Raw genomic sequence first — 25,761 nt, 5'->3', positions numbered from 1 at the left:
TGCTCAGCAATGATGGAATCAGAGATTTTATCTGTTAAGCTTGAGCAAGTCTCTACTGAGCATGCATGAATTGTGATTTTTCTTATAACTTGGCCAAATTTGGGCAGATTTTCACAGGAACAGCTAAAAAACCCAGACACAACAGCCACCCCGCCTGACAAATTTCAAAACCCTGCTCCAATGCAGAGAAATCTTAGAGGATTTCAAAGAAAAGGTTGCCAAATGTATTTTTAACATGGGCAAAACCTATTTCCCCTGAGCTGTTCTCAGAAATGGCTGAAATTTAAAAATCTGCCTGAAGCAGGCAGCCAACATGAAAAATTTCAGCCCAAATGGTTTAAGTTTTCCAAAGTTAGATGCAACGGAAAACAGTGTCTTAATATGGAGTGTGTCTGGCAACATTAATAACAGCCAGTACTACCAGCCTTGCCTATAATAAATATTAATGGACTGCCCGCAGATCACGGAAGTGCCCAAGCAAACAAGTTTTGGTGGCTCATCTCTAAACTTTGTTGACTCTCAAAATTCTCAGTGGAATACTGTGTGGGATTGTCACTTTCTTAACAACTATAGGCCTTTTCCTATTATATGTGGTTATGTACTGGCAGATATTCAAATTGCCATTGTATTGCAATCAAGAAATGCTTCCAAATCCATAGCACATTACATAAGGGATACCTTCCAAAGAATGTGCATTTCTGACAAAAACATCCAAATAGCTTAAAGCTAATCTCCCTTTCTCCAAGCAGAAACTGCAAATTGCTACACCAGACTAAAATCTATCAAGTGCACTACAATTAAATCCTGTCTGCATCTCAATGAAATAGCAATTTCTGCTCTTGATATCCAACTATTTAGTGTACAGTGTCTCCCTGCTCTGTGCTCTGGAAATTCTAATGTCAAAAAGGAAACCCCACTAAGAAACTAGAATGGATTTAAATGACAAAAAGGAAACTTCATAAAGAAGTGGGGAGGTTGTAGTAATTTAAAACGTAGCTTGCTTAAACTTACATAGCCCGATTGCAGCCTTACATTAATTTGAAGATCAAAAAAAGGAGTGCCTCCACATTGAGGCCCCAACTCCGTTTTTTTCCAAATCATATGGAGAAACTCATATGTTCCTATGTGTGAAGATGAAAGATGGTCAAAACCTCTTAATCAGCTCACCATTTTGCCACCCACATCTACAATTCACAGCAGGAGTGTTGCAAATGGCACAACTAAACAAAGCTAAGCTTAAATTTGAACCTATAGATAATAGGTGAAGTGAAAATCTTATAAAATTTCATTCCGTGAAACAGACTTTTTATCTTGCTGGAAAGAGAAAACAAAGAAGTTACCTAACAGTAGAGATGATGCAGAATGAACAATTGATCTTCTGTCTCCTTACACTGTTCAATAGCAACCTTTGCAGCTAATTAAGAATAAACTTGTTCTGAAAGGAATCTCTTTACTAGAAGAATGATGGCTGCAATACAGGGTTTGGAAGATGTGAATGAGTTAGGCTGGTATCCTATGGATCCTCCACTTTATAGTTCATAAGAAATTATAAAATTGCCAGTGATGGACATATCTTGAATATCCAGCCAGACTACTTTGAGGACCTAGTCAGAGATCGATCCAGGTAGCACTTGATGTGCAAGGTGGCAACATCTCTTTGGGCTTTGCCACAATGACGACCTGGGTTGGTGAGGAAATAGCTCAGTTGTAGATGTTCAGGATTATTTTCTTTTCTCTGCTCATAAATATGAGCAAAGAGGGAAAGGGTGGTACAAAGAAATGTAAGAGAATCTCTGCACCCAATTTAAAGGGACAAGAGTCTATTACGATTGTCCCAGAAGCATTTTTTCTTTAAACACAAGGTTAATCTTTACCTGAACTAGATTGCCACAAACTCCTAATGACTCTTTCTGGCTGGGAAAACACATACAACTAATAGCAGTAGGGGACAGACCCTTTAATGCAAACAAAAACTTTCTGCCCAACAGAAGGAAGGCAGGAAATAGTTATATAAAAGTTTAACAGTTAAGTTCTGGAATGAAATTTATTTTTTAAGTTATCACTGGTTAACTATGTTTGCATTGTTCTAGTTTAAAAGCTAAAAAATATTTCAGCAATCTAAAAAAAAGTCACTTTAATCAAAGTCAACTTTTTGGGGGTGTAGTGTTTTCTCTGAATACAATTAAGAGTTAAGGAGCTGTTGCGGTAAAGAATCAAATGACTACTAATTTTGCATTGTCAATGTGCAGATACTACTTCCCTTTCCACATTCATCTTATTTTATGCTCACCGTGGCTCTTCTTTTGAAAATGAAAGACTCTGAATAATCTGCAAGAAATTATTTATAACGCAAATAACTCAAAGTGAGCATTAGCTGCAAAGTCATTAATTCAGCATACTATTTACATGTGACTTACTGTCCAGTTGTAACAGTGTGACTCTCAAACTATAGGATTATGGTAATCTGTATTCTTAATTTACAAGAGGATTATACTTGAAATGTTAAAATAAAATGATTTACTGTCATGAAATATGACCCTGCCTGCATTAATAACATACTTTGAGTCTAAAATGGGATTTGTGTGTTTGACTTCTAAGACTGTATGCTAGACTAACAAAGGGGGCTGAAGGAACCCCATATTCTCATATAGTTTTCAACACTGTCATCCACAGGGGAGACATAAATCCAGCGATTACTGAGTCTGAATGAGTCCAACTGCCCAAACAATGGGGCAGCTATCAAAGATATATTCTCCTGGATAGGCACTGTAGGTGCCCTGGTTGACTGGAAAAAAAACCTGTCTGAGGCACGAGGAAACACATTGGACCCTGAAAACAGACACTATTGAGCAATACAGTATTTGAGCTCAGACACTTACATCGAAAGTGAGATCTTCCTTAAACACCATTTGTGTGTGAGAGAGGGGAACACAGAAAGAAAAAGGAAAGATCAAGAACAGCAGGGCATGCTGTTAGCTGTGACTTCTTGGCCTTCAAGGAGAATGAGAGTTGGGTCACTTCTGTTACTGTAATTTAAGAGGGTAACAATTTTTCTTGTAATGAAGCATAACATCTGATAAGACTAAATATGCACATAAACTGTTTGTTGCTTTAAAATATTTGTTCTCTAATGCTTTGATCCAACTGCTAAATACATTTTTAAGAAAGCTGTTGGGTCAATACCATGGGTGTCAGATTCCTGAAGTGAACAAACACAGATGTCTAAAACCCATTCAGGCCTGCAGAGAGCCAAGCGATCATGGGGTAGTATACCTGGTTCCCAACAGAAGAGCGAAAGGATCACAAGATTCCACTCTGAGAAAGAGGAGGAGACCCTGTAACTGGAACACTACCCAGACATTAAAAATTGGTTAGGAATGCGTGTCTTATTAATGGTCATGAATGTATACTCCAGCAATCAATTGTTCACTACAACTCCATTAGGAGCTGTAACTTAAATACAGTAACTCCTCACTTAAAGCTGTCCCGGTTAACATTGTTTCGTTCCTGATCAATTAGGGAACATGCTTGTTTAAAGTTGTGCAATGCTCCCTTCTAATGTCGTTTGGCAGCCGCCTGCTTTGTCCACTGCTTGCAGGAAGAGCAGCCCGTTGCAGCTAGCTGGTGGGGGCTTGGAACCAGGGTGGACTGGCAGCCCCCCATCAGCTCCCCGCTCCCCTAAGTTCCCTGTGGAGCAGCTGCCCAGCAGGCTATCAATTGCCGGCAGTTCAGCTATCCCTCCCCCCACTGCCATATGCTGCTCCTGCCCTCTGCCTTGGAGCTGCTCCCCAAAACTCCTGCTTGCTGTGCGGGGGGAGGGGAGGAAGAGGGGGCTTATGTCAGGGTGTCCCTCCCCCCCCTGCTCCTGCACCCCGCTTACCCCATCTTCCATAGAGCAGGGGGGACACACGACAGGGCTCAGCACAGAAGGAGCTTGCTGGCAGCAGCTGGGGTCACAGCAAGCTTATCTAATTAACAAGGCAGTGTACTAAAGAGTAGGTTCAGCACTTAAAGGGGAAATGCGCATCTCTCTCTCTCACACACAGTGTCTCTCTGTCTGCGATGCTGCCTTGTAGAGTGTGAGAGTTAACCCTTGAGGGCTCAGCCAATTGCTAGTTCTTCATTTAGCAGTAAGGGAAATATCCCACCCTCTGACTCCTCCACCTCAACTAAGCTTCACAATCATCATCGTGTACCAATATTAAATTGTTTGTTTAAAACTTAGTGTGTGTGTAGTCTCATCTAGTGAAAAAAAAAAACTTTCCCTGGAACCTAACCCCCTCATTTACATTAATTCTTATGGGGAAATTGGATTCGCTTAACATCGTTTCGCTTAAAGTCGCATTTTTCAGGAACATTACTACATTAAGTGAGGAGCTACTGTATACATTTGAAGGTAGTCAGACATGGACAAACTCAAAATATTTTCCAGCAGGTCCTAAATGAGGAGGACAAAAAAAATTAAAATTAAAATGTGTAATTTATACTATTGATCAAATTTCCATCACTAACAGAATTTTGTTGGATCTGTACTATCTTCAACTTTTACCAGAAACTGCAGGCTGGAATTTAAGTGTTTCTTTCCATCAACAGAAGTTGAAAGTTGTGTCTCATTGTTTCAACTCTCTCATAAGCCTAACCAACCGATGTTTTCTGGCCTAAAACAATATTTGCATATAAACCCAAGTATTTTTCCTTGAGTTTGTACTTTTTACCTACCTAGTATTTTTACAGCGTAATGAGGACTCTCCAGAATGACTCCTTCTTCTGTGTCAAACATAGGATTATCTATTCCAGTTTTGGGAGGAATCTGCGCTAGTTTCTTAAGCCTCATTGAAGCAGTAAGGTCTAATTCTTGTTTCTTTCCTTCTTCTTCTCGCCTGCGCCTCATGTCCTCCTGTTGCTGGCGAATCCGCTCAAGTTGAGCACTTCGTCGTACTGGCATCATCCTGGAGCCCAAATCCCCAGGGCAATCAACAGCCATCTCTCTGTGCTTCTGAGGTTCCTCAGGAGATGCAAGCTCCACATTTTTTGTTTCATTGTCAGAATCTTCTGTAACATGTCCATTCATATGAGAAGTTGTCATGGTTATTTATAGTAATCTGTACCACTTCTCACATACAAATTCTGTTACAAGGCCAGTTTTCTTCATGCTCCCATTTAAAACCCATTATAATTTCAAAGGATATTGTATCAGAAGACCAAGGTTGAGGAAATAGCCAGCAAAGAAATCTAGTAAAAAAATTGGAAAAAAAGAAAAAAAAGAATTGAGTTACTAAACAAGAAAAACAGTAAGTTTTTATAACTTCCTGACCCTGACATTTTTCTCTACGTTTATATAGCACACTTTTTCCCAACTCAAGCATTATTTAAAGTAGCAGCCACACAATTAACGGTTTAGTAGTCTTCACGCACCATTGTTTATAAAAATTAGAAGACTGTTTTGTTAAAAAATTAAAGTTCATAATATTTCCAGATGAAGCGGTAGAGATTTTGCACTTAATGTACAAGATTGCAAATTGGCAGTTTTCTGAAACTTGCCGTTCACAGTTCTTACATTTTTCCTTTCATTCTGAAGGACTGCAAGACATTTCTCAAGCTATTCCACTAATCCTACAAATATTTACATATGAATGTAGTCACAGAGTTTAATGAGGCTATGCACATGTGTAAAGATATTCACATGTGTATGTGTTCCCAGGACTGGAGCGTTTCCATACAAGCATTACTTCACCTAACATTAAAGGCCAGGTAGAAGACAGCTGCTGTTTGAAAAGGAACAGCATAAACTACACAACAGTTTTGAACACATACTAAAGGATACTGTATCCATCTGAAATGGAAAGGGGAATTAAGTGGACAGAATGAAATTCACTAGGACTGGTGTTTGACTATTACTGATAATCCTGTTTTCATGAAAAGTGTCCTGAGGGATGTAACCACCAGTTGTCAGGACCCATTTTCACACTTCATGTAAAATTTTATATCAATCATATACAGGTTCTTATACCACACATCACCTTGACAGCTGAATGTCTCCCAATAGTGTATTAAGTGATAACATTAACATCTGTCACGTGCAGATTGTTCTCTCTCTCATCTCCCTACAGGGAGAATTATCTGTTCAGTGTAGCAATTTGGTATGCCTTTTGTTGTCTCTTACATTTCATTTTGTTTTTCCTTTATGTCATGTCTATTGGAGAAGGCAAGTCAAAGTGTGCATATCAGTTAGAACAAAAGTGATTAGAGCTGGGTGAATAAATTAATATTTTGGTTCTCTGGCAATTCCGGAAAAAGTTTCTGAACCAAAAGCAAAAATTTTTGGTGAATCAGAAAGTCAGAATTATTTGGGTCGGGTTGAAACGAAGTTTCATTTTGACCTAACTCAATTTTTCATTTTGATTGTGGGCATTTTAACAAAAGCAAAGGAGAACTGGATTCACAAAACAGCTAGAAGAGGAAAAAGGTATGTGATGCTCTCCTTATAACTTAACTGGGAGACTAGGGCACTCAGAGGGGATGTGGGAAACCCAGATTCAATTCCCCCTTCTGGCTGATGTAGAAAAGGGATCCGAACTTCCGTCTCCCACATTGAAGGAGAGTGCCCTAGCTCCTGGGCTGTCATGGGATATTCTGTAATGGGGCTTTCTCCATTTTGCCCGTTGAAGTCATTCCACTTTGTATAAATAAATAGTCATTAATGCAGAGACTTGAACTTGGGTCTCTATATACTTGTTGAGTGCCCTAACCACCAGGCTGCAGAGTCATTTTTACTCTTTCCTTGATCCAGTGATGAACAGTGAACTCACCAAGAATGTAGGAGACCCAAGATCAAAATTTGCTCCAATGATTACTTATTTATACAAAGTAATTGCTTCACCAGGCAAAATGGAGAAAACTCCATTGCAGAATATCCCATCACAGCCCAGGAGACAGGGCACTCTCCTGCAACATGGGAGACCCATGCTCAAATTCCTTCTCCACAAAGAGGGGAATTGAATCTGGGTCTCCCACACTCCAGGTGAGTGCCCTAACCACTGGGCTAAAAGGTATAAGTAGGACACTTCTTCCAGCCATTTTGTGAATCTAGTTCTCCTTTGCTTTTGTTAAAATGCCTGAAATCCAAGTTTTGAGTGGTGTCAAAGTGAAATGTTTGGTTTAGACATTTCCAAAACATTTTGATTTTTTTGGGGGGGTTTGTTTGTTTGATTGAAACTATTTGGCAAACTTGACATAAATTTGCAAACAGTTTCAGGTTGACGGATACTTCTAGCTGTGATAGTCCTGAGTTTTAAATATTAGTTTATTCCAGAGTCCCAGACTAGTTCCCAAGAAAACTGTCTCCTGTGCAGACATGCTTTACCTCATGCTTTACCTCATGGTATAAAGTTCCAATCCCTGAGGAATGGAGTTGTCAGCAATGGTCCTACTGTTGGAGCTTTAGGTCTTTTTTTAAACATCCTGGCCTAAACACCTAGAAGATAAGGACTGACAATTCGAATTTCATTGTACTGCTGGATCAGTTATATGATTAATACATTACATCATATATATTGGTTGGTTGCAAAGTAAAATGATGTTGACTATGACTGGCTGAGTACTACTAATGAGAAGTGAGATGGAGACAATTCTTCCTCTGAAGTGCACAGAAGCAGTCAACAATCTTCCATTTTCCCTCATTTACACTTCATAAGCAGTCACTATGGTGCAAGTCCTGGTTCTATTGAGCTCCACAGTCCAGCCTCTCTGTGATATAACAGTGTAACAAAGTTCTAAAGGGAAACTTCCCAGGAAAGGTGGCTGAGGTAGGGGCAGCACACTGACAAGTGGCTATGTGAAACAGGGACAGCTGGGAGGTAATGACAACAGTAGGCATTCAGAGGTATAGCTTCCACATAGTCTCTGTCGAAAACAGTGCACAGAACCACTCTCACTGTTTCTTCTTTCCTCATGAGCATCTGGTCTCTTTTACAAAGTCCCTCTCATTCTCCACATGGAATTTTATCTCCCCCCACCTTTAGGCTAGGGAGAGGAGGACGGAGCCCAAGATTCTCTCCCCCACCTCCTCCAGCTGGTGTGAGCTCATCTGGGCTTCCTGAGAGGCTGATGGGAGGGCTTTTCTTTCTGGAGCCCTGGAGAGAGGGACCTAGAGAGTCAGCTGGCTACCACGCAACTAGACATGCAAAACTCTACAGTGCACTTCCTGCATATCTCCAACCAGCCCTGAGCTGGGAGGAAGAAGGAAAGACAGCAAGACCCCAAAAACCTAGACACGTATAGTGAGGAGCCAGGTTGGAAAAGAAGCTATGTACATCCTGCTACTGCTCCTGTCATTTTACTGAAGCATCTTAAAAACTGACCAGGCAGCTCAGCAGTAGTCCTATGCCAGTTCCAAGCCCAGGCCTGGTGCAACATTCCCTTTTGTACCATTTCTACATGTACAGAGAGTTGCAACTTTAACCTAATATATAACTGCTATACAAAATATCATGTGTTTAATGGCCAGTGTTTATCATAGGTGGAGCTAGTACCACCACCTCAGGTTGCCCAATAACATCCCATTATACAGCCCTGTTTTCAGTTGCTCATCATCTTTGCCAAAATATCTGGACTGAAATTTTCCATTCCAGGCTGAGGTATGGGTTTTTTTTGTTTTGTTTTTATTTGGTTCGGTTCGGAGTGAAACGATTCAGCCAAAACATCCGTCTGTTTCTGAGAATGAGATTAGTGAAATGCATTTTGCCCAGTTAAAAAATATTCTTAGGAATACTTGAAATTTGGCAAAGAGTGGGCTTTAGTGCCATAGATGTGCCTTTTGCTGTTCCAGTGAAAATCTGTCCACATTTGGCCAAGTTACAACCTTTGATAAATCTTAAGTAGCAGAAACTTTAGAGTTTAGCAACTAAAATCTCCAAAGATCCATGTGCTCTGAACATGCTCCATTCCCTCACTGCTCCTACAAGTGACCAAAACTGTGCATATGCAGCGCTGCAGGCTCTGATTACATTGGCGCTTTACAGCGCTGCACTCGCTGCGCTTGGGGGATGGGGGCGTTTTCACACCCCTGAGCACAGCAAGTTGCAGCGCTGTACAGCGCCAGTGTAGCCAAGGCCTTAGATGGAATTTCTGGTTTTCCAGTTCGCTTTTTTAAAACCAAGAAAATTACACAAAAATCTACATTAAAAGAACACTGAGGTTGCAAAGTCAAACACCCAAGAGTTAGGAAATGCCAGAATTAAGAGTTCCTGTGCTATCTAGGCTTTAATTACTTGATCACAAAGCCTGAGCACATGGCTACCAAATTAAGACAACCTTCATTTGTGGGGAGGGATAGCTCAGTGGTTTGAGCATTGGCCTGGTAAACCCAGGGTTGAGAGCTCAATCCTTGAGGGGGCCACCTAGGGATCTGGGGCAAAATCAGTACTTGGTCCTGCTAGTGAAGGCAGGGGGCTGGACTCGATGACCTTCCAGTTCTAGGATATAGGGTATTTCCATTAATTTAATTTAATTCTGGCATTTCTTAACCTTTGAGTGCTTGACTTTGCAATCTCACTGTTCTATTAATGTAGTTTGTGTGTGGTTGAATTAAATGTCATATCAATAAGATATTTACTTTTCTGAACATTTAGTTAATTAGTAAACTTCTCAATCCAACTTGACAAATGGTATCTACTTCTGCTAATTTGCATGCTAAAATTACTCTTGATAAATTCCTGCTGCTGAGACAATAAAAATACATTATATTCAACTTTTCATGTTTATGCAGAGTAAAATGTCTTTTTTTTTTAAATAAAGAGATGTCTGATGGAACAAAAGGAGTTAATTTATGTAGGGAAAATGACCATCTCAGAACTCCATATTACAGACAATGATAGCTATTTCTCAGGGCCAATACACCACATTTCTGAAGCACAGCAATCAAATATCTGCATGAAACAATAACAGTGTTTGAGAAAAAGGTGGATATAACATGAGCTTCCTCTGCACACACTGAAGGTCTGAGGACACTGTGCCACCACAATTCCCTGTCATTTGTGGCACTTTCTTAGATCAAGACTACAGCTGTACCTGAGGTTCCTTTTATTGATTTATGGGCATGTGGAAGCCAATGAATTCCACAAAACGTATGAGCAAAGGATACGATGGCACACTGGAGAAGTTTCCCTGTGTTTCCATCCACTCCATCCAGAGAGAGGCAGAGCATCTGTGCAGTTAAAAGCAGACACACCAATAGCACTGAAACTCCAGAATGAGCCACGTTGCCAAACAAGAGGACAACCACAACCACAGGGCTGAAACTTCGTTGTACTGATAAGATTCAGAAACCACAAATGGTCACCTTCAATTGAGGGCCGCATTTACAGAAACCCATAAGGTGTAACTAGATTTTCCTGGGCCTGTTCCCTCAGCATGGTTTTAACAGGAGATGAACAACACAGTCCCATAGGTACCATTGTACCATTTGGGAAGCCTCTTGCAGATGTCCTGGTGAACTCAACAAATTGCAATTTTTTAGCAATGAGAAAAGGCAGCCTAACCTATTTCTTACAACTGCCAACATCTGCTCTTCTGCATTCTGATTAAGTCAGGAAAAGTATTTTTTGAGTTCTGATCTTCCGAAAAGGACAACTTGATAAACAGCCACCCCAGTGAAGAACTCAAATTTCTCACTTTAAGAATGTTTTAAGGAAATTTGCAGCAATTATACTTTATACAAATAAACATTAAAAATATATGTTGAGTAATAAACGTTAAACTGTTTTATGAGTACAGTAACTCCTCGCTTGACGTTGTAGTTATGTTCCTGAAAAATGCGACTTTAAGCAAAACGATATTAAGCGAATCCAATTTCCTCATAAGAATTAATGTAAGGGGAGGTTAGGTTCCAGGGAAAGTTGTCTGTCTGTCTGTCTCTCTCTCTCTCTCTCACACACACACTATACTGCTAATGATGAACTAGCACTCAGCTGAGCCCTCAAGGGTTAACACGTTAATGTAGCCTCACACTCTACAAGGAAGCACAAATGGAGGGAGGGGAGATAGCATGGCAGACAGAGAGACACACACACCCTGGTTCCAAGCCCCCACCAGCTAGCTCCAACGGGCTGCTCTTTCTGCAAGCAGTAAACAAAGCAGGTGACTGCGAAACAACCTTATAAGAGAGCATAGCGCAACTTTAAATGAACATGTTCTCTAACTGATCAGCAACATAACGAAACAATGTTAACCGAGACGATTTTAAGTGTGGAGTTACTCTAACAATTTCAGTATCTCCATAACTGAACATTCAGTAACATTTTCCTGATACTTCCCTAGTAGAAGGCCCAGCTGCTAATGGAAAGTAGGACACTGGAAAGTCAGAAGACCTTTAAAAAAAATTGAAAATAAATTCTATTTGTAGTTAAAAATAAATTTTAAGACTAGATGGTAACTCTGAAAGTCCTTTATGGCCCATACATTCAAATAGTGGACTCCCTCATCAAGTCCCATTCTATACCAGATTGTCAAGCCTCTTATTTGAATTAATTGATTCAAATTTTGAATTCCTAAAGAATTAACAACGTATCATACTTACAATATTAGTGATTCTTTTCTGTCATTAAATGTAGTAATTAAAAACATCTTTGATATCACACTGCAGTTTTCCTTCAACTTCTTTTATTGCTAGGCCAATGGGCCGGATACAACATTACTAACACATTTGAGGAGGGAAAACACAGTAGAAAAGTGATATGGCAATGCCAATTAAGCTTTTTTCCCTTTTTTTAAATTTTAAAAACCCTCTGGTTTAAACTAGTCAATTCCTTTGTTCTTAAATAGTTAAATATCAGTAATTGAATCTCAGAGTGGTTTTTTTTTTTAAATATAGTATGTGTTCAGACTAAAACCCCAGCCTGTGTTTTGTTTTTAAGGAATGTTATGAATTTGGAGGAGGCTACTGAAGTTCTAAATAATGCTGAAAACTAAATGTAAGTGGTATATAATGGAGGAGTGGCAGTAACGCCTACACAAGTTTCTGTCAGCTTGCACTTCCAAATCTGAGGTGCTGAGTTTCATTTTAATGAAAAGCAACGTACAAATACTCCTGGAAAAAATTCCTCTCTTTAGCTCTCCTGCCTAGCTTTCGTTGTCAGAGTAGTTACTAAAACCATTCAAGTAGTAAACAGTTTTGGCATCTGAATAGCAAGGAAGATTAATTTCCCTTAAATATTGGGCAACTCTCTTTCAATAAATACTAGGGCTATCGATTAACCGCAGTTAAAAACATTAATCATGATTAATCACACTGTTAAACAATAGAATACCAATTGAAATTTATTAAATGTTTTTGGATGTTTTTCTACATTTTCAAATATATTGATTTCTATTACAACACAGAATACAAAGTGTACGGTGCTCATTTTATATTATTTTTATTACAAATATTTGCACTGTAAAATGATAAAAATAGTATTTTTCATATCACCTCATGCAAATACTGTAGTGCAATCTCTTTATTGTGAAAGCGTAACTTACAAATGTAATTTTTTTTGTTACATAACTGCACTCAAAACAAAACAATGTAAAACTTTAGAGCCTACAAGTCCACTCAGTCCTACTTCTTGTTCAGCCAATTGCTCAGACAAATAAGTTTGTTTACATTTACAGGAGATACTGCTGACTGCTTCTTATTTACAATGTCACCTGAAAGTGAGAACAGGCATTCGCATGGCATTTTTGTAGCCGGCGTTGCAAGGTATTCACGTGCCAGATATGCTAAACATTCATATGCGCCTTCATGCTTCAGCCACCATTCCAGAGGACATGCTTCCACACTGATGAAGCTCGTTAAAAAAATGTGTTAAATAAATTTGTGACTGAACTCCTTTGGGGAGAATTTTATGTCTTCTGTTCTGTTTTACCCGCATTCTGCCATATATTTCCTGTTATAGCAGTCTCGGATGATGACCCAGCACATGTTCATTTTAAGAACACTTTCACAGCAGATTTGACAAAACGCAATGAAGGTACAAATGTGAGATTTCTAAGGATAGATACAGCACTTGACCCAAGGTTTAAGAATCTGAAGTGCCTTCCAAAATCTGAGAGGGATGAGGTGTGGAGAATGCTTTCAGATGTCTTAAAAGAGCAACCCTCCGATGTGGAAATTATAGAACCTGAACTACCAAAAAAGAAAATCAACCTTCTGCTGGTGGCATCTGACTCAGATGATGAAAATGAACATGCGTTGGTCCGCTCTGCTTTGGATCGTTATCGAGCAGAAACCGTCATGAGCATGGATGCATATATTCTGGAGTGGTAGTCGAAGCATCTGAATCTTCATATGACATATGAATCTTTAGCACATCTGGCACGTAAATATCTTGCAATGCCAGCTACAACAGTGCCATGCGAATGTCTATACTCACGTTCAGGTGACATTGTAAACAAGATGTGGGCAGCATTATTTCCTGCAAATTGTAACCAAACTTGTTTGTCTGAATTTAAAAGATGTGGGGATTTTGAGCCAAGGCAAAAATAGTAAGAAAGAGGGTGAGCATTAACTAGCACAGACTTAACCACTACTCTTGGTACTTTCCATTCAGTGCTTGATTCATCAGGAAGGCTTTACAAAGAATAGAACTAACGACCTACAAAGAAGTCAATGCCTCAGAAAGGAATACTAAAGATAAAAGACAAAAATCAACAAAGGTTATCTTCAAAATTAATGGAAGGACAGGTGGGCATCCTGCAAGATCTTCAGAGAAGCAGAATTACAAAGTAAATAATTTCCCCCTTGTCTAAAGGCATCATTTGCAAAGAACTGTGATGCCAAAAGAGGAAGTAGCACAAGAACTGTATCAAAGTAGTAAAAACTGCAAAAGGCAACAAGAACAAAAACACTGACAGCAATGTGATTAAGAAGGGAAAATTACTTTGAAATTCTACATTTTTAAAGATATCACACAGGACTTTCAATCTTGATCTCAAACATCTAGTGCAAACTAGCCAAAATTTCCAACGTTAAAGAGGACTACACTCATCTACTCCCACCTCACTTACCACTCTCCACAAGCAGGTGAAATAATTCAGATCCTACAGTCTGAATGATCCGATCCACTGGTGCTCTCAATAGGCATGCAGCAATTCTCCAAAAAGGGCCATACTTTTGGGGTTTAATGTACCCATTCTTCACACCCACATCACTTGAAAGCTTATTTTATGTACATTTATATGAGGTATGATATGGAGTTGTCAAGTAGTGCTGTAAGCTTGTAGACAAGGTGAAACAACAGCATCCAAAATGAGAGAATGTCAGTTTTTGCACAAGTTCCAGAAACACGGCAACATGACATTCATTTTAACAGTAAAAATTGTAGTAACAAACACTTTAATGTGGTGTTCCTTTGTATTAAGAGATTTTTATTGGTTTTGCATTGGTATTTCTTTCAGAAATGATGATGCTGTTTAGCATGTGACAAAAATGGCAAATAACATTTTGCAATCTATTAACATGAAATGTTTTCACATCACATATTCTTAATTGTAAAAGCACCTCAAAAGTGATAAGTTTTCTATATTTTCAATTGAAATTTGCTGACCAGATCAGTCACACTGAAGGTTTTGCACATACAATGTAGATTGCATGCCAATTGTTTTTAAATGCATAGTGAGTAGACATGAATCCCTAATGTAATGCTTCTCCACTTGTAAGCTTTTGCACATACAATAAAGCATCTAGTCTGTCCGGTAGAGGGTTTAATTTATAATTGCCTACATATGCAGAACTAGCCTTTAAAAGTAGTTTAGAAACTAGCTTTTTAGTTCAGTGGCACTAATGCACAGGTCAGAATAAGTGTTAGAGATGACAATACACTGCTTCATACTGGTTTTCAATCAGAAGTGCTCACTAAGCAAAACTGGCAATGTTGATATGAATATATAGATCTAATTTATATCTAATTTAGCACAAGTCTATTTATTTGTATAAAATGAAAAGTGGTGGCAATGCTAACAATATACTTTGTGAATTTTACTTCTACAGGAAAGAAACAGTATAAGAAGATATGGAGGATACAAGCCTCTTAAAGCTTACACCACTCTCTACAACTTTGAAAAGTGTTATTTGTCAAGAAAAACAAAAGAATGGAAAACTGCCAAGAGCCACTAGTGTTGGAGAGAATTCTGTGATTCTAGAAGCAGCATCCAGGAGAGATGAATTGTACTAGAGACTACTGGATGAGTTTTCTAGTTTAGAGGATGTTCCACCAATACCCTATCACAGGGATTGATTTCAGAAACACACACCCAAATCGAATTTGGCACATGTCAGAGCTGTATTGAACTCAGAAAACGGACAATTTTATCAGAGAGTAACATGTTCACCTGCTTTTCCAGCACTAGAACAAACAGCCTTCCAGTGTTTGGTCCTGTTGCATTGCTTTATTGAGAAAAATACACAAGACAGACAAGAAACTTCATAAACACAAATAGTTGAGAGAGCAACCAATCTAAGGGAGGCAGCACTTCAAAAAGGAGATGACACGCTGTGGAGAAAAGACAGTTACGTTTTCCGTAACTGGTGTTCGAGATGTGTTGCTCATGTCCATTCTACATTAGGTGTGTGTGCTCGCCACATGCACTGGTGCCAGAAGCTTTTCCCTCAGCAGTATCTGTAGGAGACCGGTTCTGGCGCCCTCTGGAGTGGTGCCCATATGGCACAGTATAAGGGGCGCCACAGGCTCCCCCCCTCCCTCAATACCTTCTTGCCAGAAACTCCGAAAGTGGGGAAGGAGGATGGGTTGTGGAATGGACTTGAGCAACACACCTTGAAGAACACCAGTTACGAAAAAGGTAACTGTCTTTTCTTCTTCGAGTGCTTGCTCATGTCCATTCCATATTAGGGGATTCCAAAGCAGTACCCCTGGAGGTGGGTAGGAGATCACGTATGTATAGATTGCAACATAGCTCTTCCGAACCCAGCGTTGTCCCTGGCCTGCTGAGTGATGGCATAATGTGCCATAAACGTGTGGACAGAGGACCACGTTGTGGCTCTACAAACGTCCTGGATAGGGATGTGCGCCAGGATGGCCGCTGACCTCTGTGCTCTTGTTGAGTGGGCTCTGACAATCGGCGGCGGAACCCCTCCCAGGTTGTAACAGATCCTTATGCATGAGGTAATCCAATTGGAAATCCTCTGCGAGGATACCTGAAGACCCTTCATCCGATCTACTGTAGTGATGAAGAGCTGAGCTGATTTATGGAAAGGCTTGGTACGTTCTAAGTAAAAAGCCAAGGCCTTTCAGATGTCCAGGGCGTGAAGATGCCTCTCTTCACTGGTCTTGTGTGGTCTGGGACAGAACACTGGGAGGAAGATGTCCTGGTTCATATGGAAGGTGGAAAGCACCTTCGGCAGGAAGGCCGGGTGGGGCTGTAGCTGAACCATGTCTTTGTAGACGATGGTGTACGGTGGTTCTGAGGTCAAGGCTTTAATTTCAGAGATCCGTCTCGCCGACGTCACCGCCACCAGGAACCTTCCATGACAAGTGAGAAAAGGAGCAGGAACCCAGCGGCTCAAAGGGTGAGCCAGTAAGCCTAGAGAGGGCCAAGTTAAGATCCCACTGTGGGACAGGAGCCCGTACCCGCAGGAAGAGTCTCTTGAACCCTCTCATGAATCTGACCATCATGTCATGGGAAACCACCGTCTGTCCTTGGATCAACAGGTGAAAAGCAGAGATGGCCGCGAGATGCACTCCAATGTAAGCATGCACCAGGCTCTGGTTTCTCAGATGGAGCAGGTAGTCCAGGACAGCCTGTATGGAAGAACGCGAGGGAGAGATGCCACGTTCAGATGCCCAGCGGGAAAGCCTCGTCCACTTGGCCAGGTAAGTCAGTCTAGTTGAGGGCTTCCTACTCCTCAGGAGGTCCTGTTGGACTCCTTCCAAACAGGTCTGTTCCTCGGGGTTCAGCCACACAGCATCCATGCCAAGAGGTGGGGAGATTCAAGGTGGGGGTGTAAGAGCTGACTGTGGTCCTGCGATGGCAGGTCTGCTCAGTTGGGCAAGGGCCAGGATGGGGCCGCTGACAGGTTCATGAGCGTGCCAAACCAATGCTGGAGAGGCCACACCGGAGCAATCATGACAACCTGTGCCTTGCCTCTCTTGATCTTTGCCAGGACCCTGCTGATGAGTGGAATCAGAGGGAACACATACATCAGGCTCCCTGTCCATGACAGGAGGAAGGCATCGGAGAGGGAGCCCTTGCTCAGACCTTGCCGAGAACAAAACCAGTGGCATTTCCTGTTCTGTCTGGTAGCGAACAGTTCCACTTGGGGAATTCCCCACCTTTGGAAGATCATGCAGGTTATCTCTGGATGGAGCGACCACTCGTTGCGAGAGAAGGAGTCCCTGCTAGGCTGGTCCGCCAACATATTCTTGATGCTGGGAAGGTGACAAGCTTCCAGGTGAATTTCGTGGCTGATGCAGAAGTCCCATAGATGGGAGTGCCTCTTGACAGAGAGCCGACGAGCAAACTTCCCCCTTGCCTGTTGATGTAGAACAGGGGTAGGCAACCTATGGCACGCATGCCGAAGGCAGCACGCAAGCTTATTTTCAGTGGCACTTACACTGCCCGGGTCCTGGCCACTGGTCCGGGGGGCTCTGCATTTTAATCTAATTTTAAATGAAGCTTCTTAAACATTTTTAAAACCTTATTTACTTTACATACAATAGTTTAGTTATATATTACAGACTTAGAGAAATAGACCTTCTAAAAATGTTAAAATGTATTACTGGCACGCGAAACCTGAAATTAGAGTGAACAAATGAAGTCTCGGCACACCACTTCTGAAAGGTTGCCGACCCCTGATGTAGAACACTGAGGGTGTATCGTCCGTCAGGACTCGTACCACCTGGCCTAACAAGTGGGGCAGGAAGACTCCGCACGCCAGCCGGGCTGCTCGCAGCTCTCTGACGTTTATGTGCAACATCACCTCCTCCAGGAACCACATCCCTTGTGTCTGGAGATCGCCGAGATGCGCACCCCAACCGAGGTGTCCGACACCAACTTGATGGAGTATGGGGGGCGTTGTTGAACGGAACCCCCTCCAGGACTGTCCTGCAGTCGGTCGGTCCACCATTGCAGTGAGGTAAGTATTGCCTGGAGAATGGTAACAATCTTTTCCAGGGGGTCTCGGGACTGGGAATAGACCGCCCGCAGCCATTGTTGCAGGGGCTGCATCTGGAGCCTGCCATGGTGGACTACATAAGTGCACACTGCCACGTGACCAATCAGGCGCAGACAGACCCTGGCTGTAGTCAGAGGGAACGCGGAGACTTCCGCAATGAGGTTAGTCAATGTGTGGAACCTTTCCAACGGCAGGAATGCTCTGGTGCAGGTCAAGTCGGGGACTACGCCGATGAACTCTAACCTCTGTACCGGCACTAATGTCCACTTTTTGTCATTTACCAGTAAGCCCAGAAAGCGGCACGTGACTTGAAAACCGCGACATCCCTTTGGACTTGAGACCTGGAGCTGCCCTTGACGAGCCAGTCATCGGGGTACGGGTAGATCTGGATATCCCAATGCCTGAGGTAAGCTACTACCACCGACATGCACCTGGTAAAACACTCTTGGTGCTGTCGCCAGGCTAAATGGAAGGACCACAAACTGGTGGTGGTGGGGCCCCACCGTAAACAGGAGGACGCGTCTGTGTCCTTGAAAGATTGCTATGTGGTAGTATGTGTTCTTCAAGTCGAGGGCGGCATACCAGTTTCCCGGATCCAAGGAGGGGATAATAGAAGCTAATGAAACCAGGCAGAACTTTAGCTTCTTTAGGTACTTGTTGAGGTCTTGCAGGTCCAGGATAGGCCATAGACTGCCCTTGGCCTTTGGGATTAAAATGTGCCTAGAATAGAACCCCTTGTTCCTGTACTCGAGAGGAACTTCTTCCACTGCAGCCAGTTGTACCAACCCCTTTACCTCCTGCACAAGGAGACTCTCATGAGAGGGGTCCCTGAAGAGGGATGGGGAAGGCAGGTGGGAAGGAGGGGTATAAAGGAACTGGACGGTATAACCCTGCTCCACTGTATGGAGGACCCATCAGTCCGAGCTTATAATGGTCCAAGTAGGGAGGAAAAGGCAAAGGCGGTTGGAGAACACTGTGACAGATGGATTCGGGGAATAGTCCAGTAGGTCGCCCTTGGGTGCACCCTCAAAATGACTGTTTGGCCCCTTGCGTGGAAGGGGTCGAGCCTGACTAGGCAGAGGGTGGAAGCGGGTGGCTCGGATGGTGCTTGTAGCCCTTGGCTCGTTTCTGGAGCTGGTCCTGCCGAGGCTGGCTCCCTGGCCCTGAGGCCTCTGAGGTTTGAACCGCTTACATGCTGGGGCTGGGATGTAAAGACCCAGGGTTTTCAGGGTAGTGCGGGAGTCCTTGAGGCCATGCAACTTGCTGTCTGTTTGCTCTGCAAATAGGGCTAAGCCGAAAGGCAAGTCCTGCATTGACTGCTGAGCCTTACAGGACAACCCAGAAAGGAGTAGCCAGGAGGCTTGTCTGTTGCCGCCTGGAGGGCCGCCCTGGCTGCAGTTGTGCCTTCATCGAGGATTGCTCGGAACTCCTTCTTGGAAGCCTCAGGAAGCAACGCTTTGACCTTGGCCACAGCTTGCCACATATTAGTCATATTGGCCAAGGAGGGTTTGGTGGTTGGCCACTCTCAGCTGAAGGATGGAAGATGAATAAATCCAGCCTCCTCGAGTCTTTATTTTTTGGGGTGGCCCCGGGTTGTCCCTGCCTCTCTTTGTGGTTAACTGCCTCTACCACAAGGGAACTGGGGGCAGACTGTGAGTACAAGTACTCATGCCCCTTGGCTGGCACAAAGTACTTGCGTTCTGCCCTCTTAGAGATAGAGACCAGGGAAGAGGGGGTCTGCCACAGGGCATTAGTGATTTTGGAAACGCCTTCATGAAGGGGTAGGCCTATCCTGGCAGGAGCCGAGGATGTCAAACAAAATCTGAGGGCTCTTCCAGTTCCTCTGCCTGAAGCCCCAGGTTGGAGGCAACCCTCTTCAAAAGTTCCTGGTGTGCTTTGGTGTCATCCTGAGGAACTGGGTGAGGGGGCCCTGTGATAGCCTGGTCTAGCAACGATGAGGACGATGCCAGTGCTGTGGCAACCTCCACTTCCGTTCGTGGAACAGCAGCTTGCTCCCCTGGGTTTTCCTGGACCTGTGGGGTCTTACACCCCAAAGCCACGAGCACCGGAAGGGGACGGGATACTGAGGCCCCTGGCCTCTCCGAAGCTCCCAACACCAACTGGGCAGCCTGGGGAGATTGGGTGAACCCCCAAGGGTTCCACGGGTACCATGGTGCCATCCACTGCACTTGGGGCAATGGGACAGGTTTCGGTGATGATGATGATGTAGGAACACTGCAGGTACCAGGGCTCGTCCCACAGTCAGGGTACCTTGCTCTGTGCTGGAGGTATAAACGGAGCAGTCAGTACCTGGCGACCAAGATCGGGCGGAGAGGTGGCTCTTGTCCAACCGATGCCAGTCACTGAATCCAAAGCCGACCTGTCCGAGCGAGACGGGCGTCTTGATCAGGATCTCGGGGACCAACGGCATTCGGCAGATCTGCATCGGACACCTGGTGATCCACAACTCACACTACTCGAATGGTACTGGGACGCTGAATGGGACCGGGAGTAAATACGGGCCAGTTGCCAGGAGGATCTTCCTAAGTAAGGTGAACTACTGCTTGGAGACGGGTGATGAGGGTCCGGCGATCTGTGATCTCTGATCCTCGACTGGTCCTGGGCCCTTGGAGATGGTCAGGGCCGGTCTGGGAGTTCTTGCCTGGTGGTGCACGCCTCAGAGGCTCTGCACCAATCTACCAGCGAAGTACGCCTTGAATCTCTTGATTGATGGCCCTTGTGTGGATACCAAAGAGGGCTCCGCTGAGCCTGCTTCTCTAATTCTGAGACCTGATGGCTTCGGGTGGGCAAGCGATGGCGGGACGTCCCTCTTGATGGGAAATGGTGCCGCTGTGATGCGGGGACACACATAGGTCCCAATGTGGGTATTCCCCAAGACTGGAGTACCGCTGGAGCCGGTGTTGGTGGCACCAGGAGCGTCAGGATCTCCTGAGCTGCCTGTGGGGCTTCAAACATTGACGGCACCAGAAGCTGGGCGGGGTCTGCACCACTATCCACAGTCACAGGGTAAGTATGCGATGGGTTGCACCATTCTACTTGAGCTGGAGCCAGACTTCCTGGAGGGGGCATTGAGCTGCCCGGCATGGGTCGTGACTTGCCTCCAGCCCTCTCCTTTCCCTTACGGGGAGGTAGGAGATCTTCCCTGCACAGCCTTTTTTGGCTTCTTGACCAGAGCCATAGAGGGGGACTGGTGCCAGCTTGTGGATGGCGCCGGCAGAGCACTGCGCATAGAGGCTGCGGTGCTCTGTGCGGAGTCGGACCGCTGCTCTGGTGCCAGAGTGCGTGTCGACCCCATTAGGAGCGCTTTCAGACGGATATCGTGCTCCTTCTTTGTCCTAGGTTTAAAGACTTGCATATACGGCACTTGTCACTTATGTGCCCTTCGCCTAAGCACCTTAGGCAGCTGGTATGTGTATCGCTGATGGGCATAGGCCATTTGCAGCCATCGCTGGGCTTAAAACCTGGGGACTGGGGTATGCCCCATCCCCGTCTGAGCCCCCTTTGAGACTATCAAAGAGTTTGAGAACTACTACTAAGGATAATAAACTACTAACTATATACAACTATATTACAGGGTTTCAACGTTTGCAAGAACAGAGAACGAAAATGCTAGCTGAAGCAGCCGACATTCCAGCACCGTCACTGGCAGCAAGAAGGAACGGGGGCGGGGGGGGAGAGAGCAAGTCCGTGGCGCCCCTTATACCGTGCCATGCGGGTGCCACTCAGAGGGCGCCAGAGCTGGTCCACTATGGATACTGCTGAGGGAAAAGCTTCCGGCACCGGTGCATGTGGCAAACACACACACCCCTAATATGGAATGGATATGAGTAAGCACTCGAAGAAGATTATCTGTTTCTGGAAGACTTGATTGATAAGGACACAGTTCTTCACTCAACATGTCTTTCTTCCTACTTGAGTAAAATGAATCTTAAAGCAACAATACAGTCATTTTGTGACTGCCAATAATCAGCTGATAAAATACAATCTCCTCAATCTTACACACAAGAACAAGAAATCTCTTCTCCTGTCCAAGGTGCTACAAAGATACAAAGCCTACTCCCCTCAGAGGTAGAAAGTGAAAGCTATTCCAGTAGCAAATTACAGTCAAGATTAGAAAAACACCACAGCATGGACAAAGCAAGCCTAGCATGGTTCGATGCAGTGCAATAACCTTAGCTGAAGCTATCCAAGCTGCTAGTAATCTGAAGCAGGAACGGAAGTCATCCAATGCTTTTTGGATGTTCTTCTGGCAAAATGAGCCAGATAGGATCCAAGGTTGGATGGAAAAAATACCAGGTGATTGGTGAATGCCTTGTGCCTCCATGGAAAAAGTTTTTAAATGTGGCATCCAACAAGCAGTATAAAATTCCTCTGAATATATGGTTCAAAATGCACCCAAGTATAGCAGCACACCCAACACAAACACTCCTTTATTGTTGGAGGCTTTTCCAATGCTGAAGTGGTAAAGTCCATCACCTGTAGAGGTGTTGAAAAAGCCCAATACTTGTACAGTACTTAAGAGGAAGCAGACACAGAGGTTATGCACCCGCTGTGGTAAGCGTAGTTCATCATGTGTTCTCCCATGGGTGCTCCGTTTCAGGTGTGCAAGTGCCCCATGCACCTTCGATTGGATATTTTAGGGAGCAGTGCTCATTCAACCCTCGCATGCACTCTACTCTGCCTTGTGCTCTACACTGTGGCTATATAGAGATGCATGGGTGAACTGCCCTCAGCTCCTTATCTACTGCAGTGATCCATAGCAGAGAACTACAAATCAGAGGGGAAGGAGGGCAGGTAGTAGAGCACCCATAAGGACATACATCTCAAAGTACTACAGTTACTGCACAGGAGCAGTAAACTCTCCTTCTTTGAATAGTGTCTCTATGGGTATTCCACTTTAGGTGACTACTGAGCAGTACCCTCTATGAAGAGGGTACGTGGCTTTAGAGTCGAGTCCAAGACTGAAGACAGCACAGCAGAGCCAAACAGCATCAGAAGCTGAGTGTGCATTACTGCATAACGTTCAGAAAAGGTGTGTATGGAGGTCCAAGTTGTGGCTCTTCACATCTCAGCAATGGGAACATTCCTAAGAAAAGGAAATAGAAAGTTCTTGCTGAATGGATTAGTACTTTAAAAGGAGATTGGAGATCATTAGTCTGATAACAAAAGGTAATACAGTCAGATATCCATCTAGAGATTCTGCTTGGAAATCCCTTAGAAAGATCAGTCTGCAGCAGACACAGACAACTCAGAAGATTTTCTAAATGGTTTAGTTCTGTCCAAGTAAAAGGCTAATGCCCTCCAGACATCAAGTTTATGTAATACCACATCCTCCTTATTTAGTTGTGGTTTAGGAAACAACACTGGAAGACGAATAGACTGGTTAGCGTGGAAGTCAGATAACACCTTTGGTAAGAATTTGGGATGTAACTGCAATGTGACCTAGTCCTTGAAGAATACTGTGAAGGGGGGAGGGGGGGGATTTGCCACCAGAGCCTGTCTCTCCCCAACTTTTTGAGCAAAAGTAATGGCTATCAGGAAGGCTGTCTTCACAAAAAAGTCAAGAGAACGGATCACCACTGGCTCAAAGGGAGGTCTCAGAAGGCATCTAAGCACCTACTTGAGATCCCAAACAGGGGCAGGACCCTTTGACTCGTGGAAAGATTCCCCAAACTGCATAGAAACCTCACTGTCATCGGATGTGCGAACACTGAAAAGCCCTCCACAAGGAAATGGAAGGTAAATAGCTGCCAAACGTACCTTAACCGAATTCAAAGAAACCTGTCTTCTTCAGCTTTAGGATGTAATCTATTATATCTGACAGCAAAGAGGATGCAGGTCTTAGGTCACACCAGTAACTGAATCTTGTCCACTTTTGTCAGGTGTTATAGCTTGTTTGCTTTCTACTAAGTAACAATACTCTTCTCACTTCCCTGGAACAGGCTATTTCTAACCTCAGGAACCATAGATCAGCCAGGCTTTGAAGCAAAGAACCCCTGAGGTTGGGGTAAAGAATGTGACCAGCATCCTGAGAGAGAAGATGAGAGATGGTCTAGAGCAGGGGTGGGGAACCTTTTTTCTATCAGGGACCACTGACCCACAGAAAAAAAAAAAAAATCAGTTGTGAGCCACACACAGCCCCACGGGGGGGGGGCATGGAGGTTCAGGGCTTCCCACTGCAGTAGAGCGAGCCGGCACTCACGGCTCCAGCCCTGCAGTGGGAGTGTGGAGACTCCCCCTATGCTTTGGGATGGGGCCAGAAATGAGGGGTTTAGGGTGCAGGAGGGGGCTCCGGGCTGGGGCCTGGAAAGTGGTTTGAGGTGCAGGCTCCAGGAGGGAGTTTGGGTGCGGGAGGGGGTTCCGACCTGGGGCATGGGGTTGGGGTGTGGGTGGGGGTGCAGGGTCTGGGAGGGAGTGGGTTCTAACATGGGACAGGGGGTTTGACTAGATGACCTCCTGAGGTCTCTTCCAACCCTAATCTTCTATGATTCTAAGTAACTGTCAGCATGGATTTGTCAAGAACAAATTGTGTCAAAGCAACCTGATAGCTTTCTTTGACAAGGTAACAAGCCTTGTGGATAGTGGGGAAGTGGTAGACATGGTATATCTTGACTTTAGTAAAGCTTTTGATACTGTCTCGCATGACCTCATAAACTAGGGAAATGTAACCTAGATGGAGCTACTATAAAATGGGTGCATAACCAGTTGGAGCATGGCTCAGATACAGTATGGCAGTCCCTATTTCTCTGTTCAAACTTTCAATACAAAAACAGTCCTTCAACCTACCCGCTTTATATCCAAGTTTAAGTTGACAGCTTTCAGTTTGATTTTTTAATTATCTTTGTATCAGTGATTTATTTTAGAGCCCTGCAGCGGGACTGGGATCCTGCAGGTCCTACTACCGGGAATGGGTAAAATGTACTTTGTTGCAGGCGGGATCAGATGAGCAAAAAATAAAAACAGACTGCAGTAATTTGCAGGAAAACAAAACGCAAGTCTAGGAACATCTGCTGTCTAAGTTGACCTTACTATCCACTTACTTTAAGCCTCTTTTTAAAAATTATTTCGATCAAAAACCTAGTGCTGTGAGCAGTTTTTCTATTAAATTTTTTTATAAAGCAATAATACTTGATATAAATAACTTGAATAGTATGTTTAAAAGTTCTAAAAATGGTGCTTAAAAGGGTTAAAAAATTCCATTTTTTTTAAAACAACTTACTTTTTATCATTAAGAAAATCTGCACCTTTTAAGGCAAAATTATGGTGCAATTTATTTTAACATTCTGTATAATATAAAAAAGATAGCAGTTTTTCATAAACAGAATTTCACCAATGTAAAGCAATTTTTTTTTTTAAATAAAGTTTTAATACTTAAATACTTCTGTCCTAAGTGAGGGATAGAAAGAGATTTGAGGTCTATTATAACAGGAGTTAGAGCAGGGGTCTCAAACTCAAATGACCATGAGGGCCACATGAGGACTAGTACATTGGCCCAAGGGCTGCATTACTGACACCTCCCCCCGCCCCCGCCCTCTGCCCCGCCCCCACTCCACCCCTTCCATGAGGCCCTGCCC

General features: G+C 43.6%; 1 protein-coding gene across 6 annotated transcripts in view; it reads right to left on the bottom strand.

The window, feature by feature from the left end:
• PALS1 (protein associated with LIN7 1, MAGUK p55 family member) overlaps nucleotides 1-25,761 on the bottom strand; it is a 130,602-nt gene that overhangs the window by 58,489 nt on the left and 46,352 nt on the right. For 5 of the 6 annotated variants that reach the window (XM_005306689.5, XM_065592903.1, XM_042849322.2 and 2 more), the window contains one exon: nucleotides 4,720-5,232. In XM_005306689.5, the coding sequence (XP_005306746.1) occupies nucleotides 4,720-5,086 (367 nt within the window). In that variant the 5' untranslated portion in view covers nucleotides 5,087-5,232. Of the gene's footprint in view, nucleotides 1-4,719; nucleotides 5,233-7,375; nucleotides 7,475-25,761 lie in introns of those variants that run through there. The other variant, XM_065592902.1, reaches the window with a different exon arrangement.

The sequence above is a fragment of the Chrysemys picta genome, chromosome 4 (assembly GCF_011386835.1).
Source record: "Chrysemys picta bellii isolate R12L10 chromosome 4, ASM1138683v2, whole genome shotgun sequence".
In the NCBI taxonomy this organism is placed as follows: domain Eukaryota; kingdom Metazoa; phylum Chordata; order Testudines; family Emydidae; genus Chrysemys; species Chrysemys picta.
Note: the sequence above shows the minus strand (reverse complement) of the source record. Positions and strands in the feature narration are given on the sequence as shown.